Here is a 9269-nt window from a genome sequence, read left to right as displayed (position 1 = left end):
ATTCACATCAGTAGGTTCCACGAATAATTATTTCACAATTTGTGTTTTATTCCAATGCATTATGTTCTATCTATTTATTTATAGCTCAAGTTGTTCCACTTTGGCTACTAAGAGTTCTTACAGTGTCTTTTTTTTTTTTTTTTTTTACTATTTCTTCACTTTTTGGCACTAAAGGATGCTCCAAGATCATCTTTTAGTATATATTTCACCCCATTCCTAGAATCTCCTTGATTTCTAGAATCTCCTGTATCTTCTTGATTCCTCAGAAGGGAACTTTAATTCCTAAAGGTATTAGGTGGAATTCTCCAGAGGTATAAACCTGGAATTAGGGACATGGACAAAACAGTGACTGGCTCTCAGGAAGAAGATGACTGATCTACCTTGCACTGTATCCTGACATTTCCTTTCCCATTCATAGCAGTCAAAGGAAGCCAAGACACAGCTGAGAGAGGTTTCAAGACCATGTCTTTGGAGCAGCAAAGACTCGACTTCTTTGAGTCTCTGTGAGAGGCTTTTGGGGTGAGGAAAAAGGCCTTCCCATTCCTATTTTGTCTCCACCCTTCAAAAAATTGGCACTTGCATTTTGTTTCTGAGTCTGTGGATCCTGAAATTAACCAGTGTTTCCAATATTTCCTGGTAGAAAGTTTATTGGGATTCATATCCCAGAAGTACAAGTTCTTGTATTTGTACTGTTTCCTCAGGATACACTGCTAGAAGCATACTTTCAATTGAGGAATGTGGGCATTTGAATTACTCCTGATACATGTTGTCAGGCACAGTTTCTTGGTCATGAGGCATTTTAGAATATATCAAACATCTTACCCTCTAGTCAGTGTTCTTCTGATCTAATTAAACTGTAATATGATTCTCTGAGGTTGATGAACGACAACAGGTGCAGAAGGAGGTAGAATCACGAAGACAAGTCAGAGAAACTAAACTGCTGAGACCTGATCCAAGCAGTAAAACCAGACTTTACTATGATGATGGAACCAGATCCTTTCCACTCCGCATGCCAAAGTGTTATGGGAGGACTGCTGAGCATCAGGATGCTAAACTGCTGTTTCTTGAATTTATCTAAACAAGGAGAGTGAAGCACATGGGGACTGGGCATATGCTTCATTCCCAAGAAGGCATTTATCAGATGAAAACCTCAAGAACCACTGGTGACAAAGAAAGGCTATACGAAACCACACATTATATTATAAATCTGCTTTATTTAGCAATACAAGTTGCTAAAAGAGAAAAGAGCAGAGGAAGCACCACAGGGATACAAACCCTGTACATCAAAGAACCAGTCACTTGTACTTTAGTAATCACTGCAAGGGAGGAACATAACACCTCTGAGATGGGATCTCCTGGGCCAGTGGAAAGCAAGTGGGATTGCCCTGTTATGGAGTAGGACTCAAGAGGTGACCTTCCAATGCTGAACAAGGGAACCTCATGGGTAACAGGTTTTGGGAGAGAGAAGATAAGGGCACTAAGTAACTTCAGTTCTAACTCAAGGAGTAAGAGAAGAAGGGAGCAGAAGAGAGGAAATAATTGGAGGAGAGGGCGGTGAAGCTGGAGAGGGAGCCTGAGACATTGTGGGAGCTTGAGCCCATGACAGGACTTCAGTGCTTGTAGCCCTTCCTGCTGGAGGAGGAGGTGGTGGTGGTGTATTTGATGGTGGAACTGCTGCCCCCAGAGGAGCCGAAGCCACACCCTATGGCTCTGCCACTGCCAGAACTGAAGCCACCTCCAAGGCTGTGACCGCTGCTGTAGGAGTAGCCACTTCCTCCACTCACGCCTAAGCCACTGCCGAGACCGCTGGCACCACCATAGCCACCAGAGACAGTGGACTGGACCACGGCTGTGGAGGCAAAGGGACAAGGTCAGGACAAGATGGTGAGCTCACTCTGCCACACAGCATCCAGTCAAAGGGACACAAGGGCATGGGATGGGGGCAGGTGAAGGTACTTACAGATGTTGACTTGTCCAACGCCTTCCCCACTCAGCCTAGGAGAGAGAAGACACAGCCACGATGAGACCCAGAGCCACAGCTGGCTCCGCATGGGAAACCTCCGTGTGAGGAGAGTCCCCTGGACCCTGCCTTCTCAGTGCTGTCCTGGGAGTAGCACTATGACCACCGCTAGAGCGCCTTCCACTTGGGCTCATTGGCAGGACTTCTTGGAGATGGAGCCAGATGATTGCGGAGGCTGTGTGAGTTACTCACCTGCACTCCTCGCCTTCCAGCAGCTTTCTGTAGGTGGCAATCTCCACGTCCAGGGCCAGCTTGACATTCATGAGCTCCTGGTACTCCTTCAGGAGCCGGGCCATGTCCTGCTTGGCCTTCTGCAGGGCGTCCTCCAGGTCAGCCAGCTTGCTCCTGGCATCCTTGAGGGCCAGCTCCCCACGCTGCTCGGCGTCAGCGATGGCAGATTGCAGGCTGGCACACTAGAGGAGAGGAGAGCAGAGGAACCTGAATCTGGACTCCAGGGGAGAGGAAACATAGTTCTACTTTCCCAGTGAGGAAGAGCTCTAGAGCCCAGATCTCGTGGAAAAGGAGGTTTGATTCGTTGTCCAATCTTTCTTCAAACTACAAACCTTAACTAGTCTCAGTGTCCCTAATAAAAACCTATTTCCCTCTGTGTTAACCATATCAGTGAGGATGGGGTTGGGAGATGCCACAGCAGAATAAAGCCAGAGGACATGGAAAGAAATGGAACTACTGCTCTGTTTTGAATGTTGACAGTTTAGGTAAGTTTATTTGGATGTATAATAACTTGTACAAAACCACAAACATTCTCACTGAGAAGACGATTTCATCTCAAACTCTTGAGACCTTGCCTTCCTTCCACTTTACAGTCTTGGATAACCCTCATTTGTCCTGTGCCTTTTCTCAGCTTCTTTTTCATGTTGAATCTGAGCATATTTGCAGCAGTCTTCTTCACACTTTCTGACCTGAAAATTTCCTTGCCTACATGTGTCTTGTATTCCCAAATCAATCATTCCCCTTTCAGGATCTCATTTTAATGCCTCTAGACTGTATCTTTGTCCCATTGACCAGTGGGAATTGGTCTGTCCTGAGTTTGTTTCCTGCTTGTAAGCTGGGCTCCGTATCTCTAACCTGAGGGAGCTCTTCTTGTTTTTCCCTCATGATGCCCAGAAATTTCCCACATGATGGTTGATGATACCTGATGGTATAGGAAGGAAACTATGCTTTTCTGCTCTGTGGACCCCTCCATACCTGCTTCTTGACGTGGTCAATCTCAGATCTCAGCCTCTGGATCACGCGGTTGATCTCAGAGATCTCCTGCTTCGTGTTGCGCAAGTCATCCCCGTGTCTGCCCGCCGTCACCTGCAGCTCCTCGTACTGTAAACCAGAGGGAGACGAGGGGGCTGTCCATGGGCTTCCCAGGACACTAATCAAGGTTTTCTCAAATCAAAACTAATGGTTTCTCCACAAGACATTGTATGAAAATTGGTGTTACTAGGTCATTGACACTGTGTACCCATCACATACTATCCTTGGTAGTACCACTGACTGACTGGTTCTCTTCAGGACAAGCAATGTTCTGTACTGTTGCTGAGAACCAGCATCAGGGTAAATCTAAAGCAAAGATCACTCTGCCTTTATCTACAGTAGCTTTTGTCCTACATTTGGGTCTTTGACCTACGAGACTCGGGCATAATTACCCAAAAGGTCTACCCTGAGAGGCCCCCACTTCTTAGTTGTAGTTTCCCCACTGAAGTCTACAGCCTCATTGATGTTCACAGAGGAGGCACAGGGATTCTTCAGCTGCCACCTCACCACTCACCTTGGACTGGTACCAGGACTCAGCCTCAGCCCGGCTCCTCTGAGCGATCTCCTCATATTGGGCTTTGACTTCAGCGATGATGCTGTCCAGGTCCAGGTTGCGGTTGTTGTCCATGGAGAGGACCACAGAAGTGTCTGAGATGTGGGTTTGCATCTGAGCCAGTTCCTGCAGAACAAGAGATCATCCGATCATCTTTGGTCATGATGTTTAGAGAGGTATACCCAGCCAGAGATTTTCCACCCTTTGCAAATCTCAGTGTAATCAATAAAGCAGAATGTGAAAAGATGCTTACTGCGTCATAGAAGGTTCTTAGGAAGTTGATCTCATCTGTGAGAGCGTCTACCTTGGCCTGTAGTTCAACCTTGTTCATGTAAGCAGCATCTACATCCTAGGGAAGAAGCCAACAGGCTGAGATCAGATGAGCCCTCCTGCCCAGTCTGCTCCTCTTTTAGTCTCCCTGACACACTTTTCTCAGTCTTCCCCTTCAGCAAAGAAACCAGAACCCCTGATCTGACTCATCTCACCTTCTTCAGATTCACAAATTCATTCTCTGCTACTGTGCGCTTGTTGATTTCATCTTCATATCTGGAATTAGAAAGGATAAAATCTAATTGAGTCAGGGGTGAAGATGAAGAAAAAGCAGCTTGGAATTTCAACTTCCCAGAATGGATATATGCAAATGGGACTTTCCTGCCAGTAAGCTTCAAAGGTGAATTTTGTGGTCACTATATTATTTACCCCATTACTCTCCCCATCTACCTGCATGGCCCTTATGTTTTCCAGAGTTTGTGTTTAGGTAAGAATTGTGGTTTCATTTTCATGGACATGTTTTACTAAGATCATGCCCTCATTTGAACCTGATCATATAATTAGCTTGAAATGTGGGCTTCAGGAAACTGAGCGTTTCTGTCTCCTGTCACTCACTTGTTCTTGAAGTCCTCCACCGTGTCCTGCATCCCCCTGAGCTCCGAGTCCAGGCGGCCTCTCTCCCCAAGGATACTATCCAGCTGTCTCCTGAGGTTGTTGATATACTGCTCGAACAAAGGCTCCAGGTTCTGCCTCACGGTCTTGGTGCCCTGCTCCTGCAGCAGGGTCCACTTGGTGTCCAGGACCTTGTTCTGCTGCTCCAGGAATCGGACCTGCAGGAAGACAAGACAGTTATCTGTGAGTTGACAAGTCCCCAGGCTGATCTGGTGGTCCCGGTGGTGCTAGGCTGCTCCAGAGCCTGTACAGAGGCTGACAGTTCTGCTCCCCTGACTTTTTAGCTTCACACCACACAGGTCTCATGGCTGAGTTTCCCCAGTGAGCTGTCAGATGTTCCCTCCCTCTCTATTCCAGAGACGTCTGTCAGTGACTTTTCACCTTTCTGTTCTTCCTTTTGATAAGCACAATCACAAATGTAATTTAAAACTCATATTTCTCTCATATATTGCACAGAGGTTTTTAAAGAGCATATTTCAGTTAAAGAGATGTTAAAATATCTATAATCTAATGATTAAATTCCAATCCTATTAATAATTGGATTTAATCCTGTTTCCTATTTAGAGTATGAGTCCCTCTAAAATAAACTATCTTAGTGCTTATGATCTGGTTCTACAAGTTGAGTATTTCTATGGATATTCACATATTTTTGAGTCTTTTTCCCCCTGGAATTTCTATTTTTTTTAAATTTTCTTTCCTTCTGCCCCTACACCCACCAGCTCAACTAAGGCTGAAGTACATTTTCCCACTGTAATTCCCTTTTTTATTTCTTATACTGTTCAACAGATCAAGCTAACTCATTCCATTCTTTCATTTCATTTCTTTGCTTCAGGGTTATCAAGAATTGTGAATGCTTCCCTCACAATTATGGAAGACATTTAAGAGATCAGTAATTGTAAATGGTTACCATCACCTTCTGCCTGTGGTCCACATGATGTGGTCCTGCCCTGCATCCCAGTGGAGAGCTAGCCTGAGTCCCCTCTCTCTTGAAAATCCTAAGGCTCCCTCTGGTAAGACATTGGTTGGGTCTCTCTTGGGCACTCTGCAATCCCCATTGGGGCAGATGCTCCCAGCTCACCTTGTCGATGAAGGAGGCAAACTTGTTGTTGAGGGTCTTGATCTGCTCCCGCTCCTCAGTCCTCACCCGCTGGATGGTGGGGTCGATTTGCAGGTTGAGGGGAGTCAGGAGACTCTGGTTGACAGTGACCTCTTGGATGCCTCCAGGGGGGCACACAGGGAAGCCAGGACCACCGAAGCCACCTCCGAAGCCAGCTCCACCACCGAGCCCAAAGCCACTACCAGCCCCAGCACCAAAACCAAATCCACTCCCGACTCCACCTCCGAAGCCATAGCCAACTCCAATTCTGCCGCCATATCCACCACCGATGGCACAGCTGCCCCCTGCGATGGAGATCCTCTTGGAGCCCCCCAGGCCATAGAGGCTGCGGCTGCCAAAGCCAGCTCCTCCACACACTCCAGCGAGGCCACCACTGCCCCTGGAGCGGGACAGGGACACGCTGCTGAAGCCAGAGCGGCACACCCCAGGGACTCTGGCTGAGCCGGCACTGAAGCCTTTACGGCTGATGCTTTGGGTCTTCACAGTGGATTTGTAAGACATGGTTCCTGAAGAAGAATAGGTTGAGAAGGGTGTGAGAGGTGGAAAGCAGAGCTGAAAGGAGCAGATCTATGAGAGGAGCTTCCCGGCAGCAGCTTATATATGGAAAAAATGGGCCGGGCTCAGTCCTGGAAGGTGAGCCTGCAGATTAGAAAGGGCTGGGCTTTACAAATAGTGAGATCACCCCCTGCCTCTAGAAAGGTATGAAGTATGAATATTGCTTCTTTGGTTTCCTTTAGTCATGGAGAAATTCTTCTGGCTTCTAGCCTTGACTTGATCCCAACACAATACCACTGGATGTAAATTCACTGAAGTCATGGGTTAGTCATGTTCTCAAACAAAGGAGACAAGGAGCTGATCTGTGATAATTGTCCCCTCCTTCTGCTTACTCAGACACTCTTCTCTTGCCCCCTTCCCACACAAGTTTTCTTCTCCACTCACACCACCCTTCCCATCAGGTTGAACTGTCTCTGAGGGTTAATAGGCATTTGCCTGTGGTCTGAGCAAGAAGTGGCTTGCGGTGGTTTTGGGCCATGTTTGAACATGTCCTTCTGGATCTCCTGACTGCCTTCCTGGTGGCCTGGCCTGGGAATTGGGGGCTACTCTGGGGACATGACACTCCTTTGAAAGGCAAGAGGGACAAAGGAGATGAGTTTTTACAGCATAAGAACAAGCTTGTCTTGTGTGGAATTGGCAGTTTCATGATATAGGATAAGAGATCACCCAAGTCCACTCTGCCCAAAAAGCTGACTTCTCATGGTTTCTAGCCATGCCTGCACCTTCCTCCCCAGTGTTTGCTTTCCCATTGAGCTGGTGACTGTGGACATTTTTTTTTCCTACCAAATGGAATTCATAGCCACCCTTTTCTCCAGTTTTTTGGAATGTTCACTTAGAACTTAATTTTGAGAATCTAAAATGAGTAGGACAAAAATCATTAAGGGAATTCACTGAATTTATATTCTCATAGATTCTGACATTTCTTAGGCGTCAAGATCAGACACCTTAATAGGGTGTGTACAGAAAGTTGAGGGGCATATAGAAACAGTGAATCATAAAAATGTGTCTTTACAGGTGTGATGATGTCACAAGTAACTTTCAAATTTATATTCCTAATCTCAGTGCTTGAAATCTTAAATCTCCAGACACATTCTTAGAGGGAGGGAAGGCTGCCAAGTGATCATGGTGCTTGGTTTAAGGGGGAAGGAGATTGATTGTTTTAGTCCATAAATTAAGCACTATGGAGGAGTATTGAGAGCAATTGTAGACAGGGTGCTTTATAAGACTATTTGATTAAATGGACAGCCAGAGGAGGAAAGACAAACTCCCACACTGAGATGAGCCTGAGAAAAGCTCTTGTGACTATTTTATAAGCAATTCAATCTCTCCAGTGTTATGGAGGCAGTTTCCAGGGGAGCAGGGCATTCCCTACGTAAAGAAGTGCTTATTCGGCATCTGGCAGGAAAGAGATACCTTCTCAAGGCCATGGAAGCAGCTCCTCTTCCTCCACCCTGGTTGCACAATGCCTTACCAAGAAGTATTCTTCCACCCAATTCTGAGAAAGAAGTTTTCCTTCCCATGGCATGGTTTTCTGAGCTACTTTCTTGGGATAAAGTCTTTAAGCTTGACATGAATGAGGCCGGGATGGGTAGGAAGGGCTAGCAAGTCAACTTGGAGCAACATCCTGTTTTTCCAATGCCCTGTGTCTATGTCAATGTCCCATGTCTGTTTCTGCTTTCACATTGTAATAGGAGAGTTGAGTAGTGGTTGCAACAGAATGGTGTGTGACCAGCAAAACTTAAAAGATTTATTAGATGGCCCTTTAAAGAAAAATTTGCCAACCCCTGGCTAAGAGCAAGAGCTCTTGAGACAAGCAAGGTACTTAGGCTCACAGGCTCCTGTGCATCTTTATGCAAATTACTCATTTTTAGAGCTGTAAACTGGGGATGAAAATAGTACCTATCTCACAGTGCTGTGAGGATTATGTGAAATAATTCATGTAAAGGTCTCTGCACTCTGTGCGTGCATAAGTTCTCAACGAAGATGAGCTAATATCGTCATTATAATGGAAGTATGAAGAAGCTTGGTGTGTTCAGGAATCCACAAGAAGCTTTAAGAACTGAACACAGAAGCAATGTGTAAGTGTCTATGAAGGGGAAGAAAATGCAACCAGCATTGCCGGTTTGTACCACATTAGTAAGGACCAAAAGCCACAGGTAAAAGTTTGCTGAGTGTTGCCAGAGGCCATGCAGAGGCATGAGATCAGAAATATGATTTGCAAGCTTGCTGGCACTCACTGCAGCAGTCAGAGGAGAGTCCTACTCCAGAGCAGATGAGGCTCCCTGCCCAAGGGGCTGGAAGAAAACTGGTGGTCAGAGGGAGGGAGAATCCAAGTCCTTGAAAGAAGTCTGGCAGGCTGCCCTCTCCTTCCTGTGGAGTCAAGTTCCCCTGCACCACCCTCTGCTGGGTCCTTGTCTGGGCTGTGCACACCGGAACAGGCTTCTATCAACCGGCATAGGTGATCAGATCTGTTCCTCTTTTAGGACTGTGTGTCTCACTCTCAAATGAAGTATATAATTCAGTTGCAGAAGAAACCTCACATTCACTTCAAGAACTGAACACAGGAGCAGCCTGTACTTGTCTATGAAGGGGGAGGAAATGCAACCAGCATTGCTGGTCTGTGCCATGTTAGTAAGGGGCCTCTCAGAGGATGATTTAACTGCAATGTATTATCCAATGCGGTTTGGCCTGTGTACTAGACAGCACCAGCAATGTAAAGCATAGTGTTTCTTTCATTTTCTGACACAAGTATGTCTCCTGCTGGTAGATGTATAAGTCATATATATATATATATATATATATATATATATATATATATA

General features: G+C 46.0%; 1 protein-coding gene across 1 annotated transcript; it reads right to left on the bottom strand.

The window, feature by feature from the left end:
* Positions 1-1194: 1194 nt before the first annotated feature.
* Positions 1195-6461, bottom strand: LOC109559064 (keratin, type II cytoskeletal 6A). The gene is made up of 9 exons (XM_019960508.2): positions 5857-6461; positions 4722-4936; positions 4322-4382; positions 4090-4185; positions 3798-3962; positions 3227-3352; positions 2213-2433; positions 1961-1995; positions 1195-1849 (listed from the first exon to the last, which is right to left on the bottom strand). Exons 1-9 carry the CDS (start codon positions 6394-6396, stop codon positions 1611-1613), a joined length of 1698 nt encoding a protein of 565 aa, XP_019816067.2. The 5' UTR covers positions 6397-6461; the 3' UTR covers positions 1195-1610.
* Between the last annotated feature and the right edge of the window lie 2808 nt (positions 6462-9269).

This window comes from Bos indicus, chromosome 5 (assembly GCF_029378745.1).
Source record: "Bos indicus isolate NIAB-ARS_2022 breed Sahiwal x Tharparkar chromosome 5, NIAB-ARS_B.indTharparkar_mat_pri_1.0, whole genome shotgun sequence".
Lineage (NCBI taxonomy): Eukaryota > Metazoa > Chordata > Mammalia > Artiodactyla > Bovidae > Bos > Bos indicus.
This window is presented reverse-complemented; position numbering and strand designations above follow the sequence as displayed.

What these genes read in the sequence shown, in the direction of transcription:
- LOC109559064 (XM_019960508.2), bottom strand. Translation starts at nt 6,396, where the DNA reads ATGTCTTACAAATCCACTGTGAAGACCCAAAGCATCAGCCGTAAAGGC. An exon ending in TTGCCTCCTTCATCGACAAG is followed by an intron (nt 4,937 to 5,856) that starts GTGAGCTGGGAG and finishes GTCTTCCTGCAG; the next exon opens with GTCCGATTCCTGGAGCAGCA. An exon ending in AATTTGTGAATCTGAAGAAG is followed by an intron (nt 4,186 to 4,321) that starts GTGAGATGAGTC and finishes CTTCTTCCCTAG; the next exon opens with GATGTAGATGCTGCTTACAT.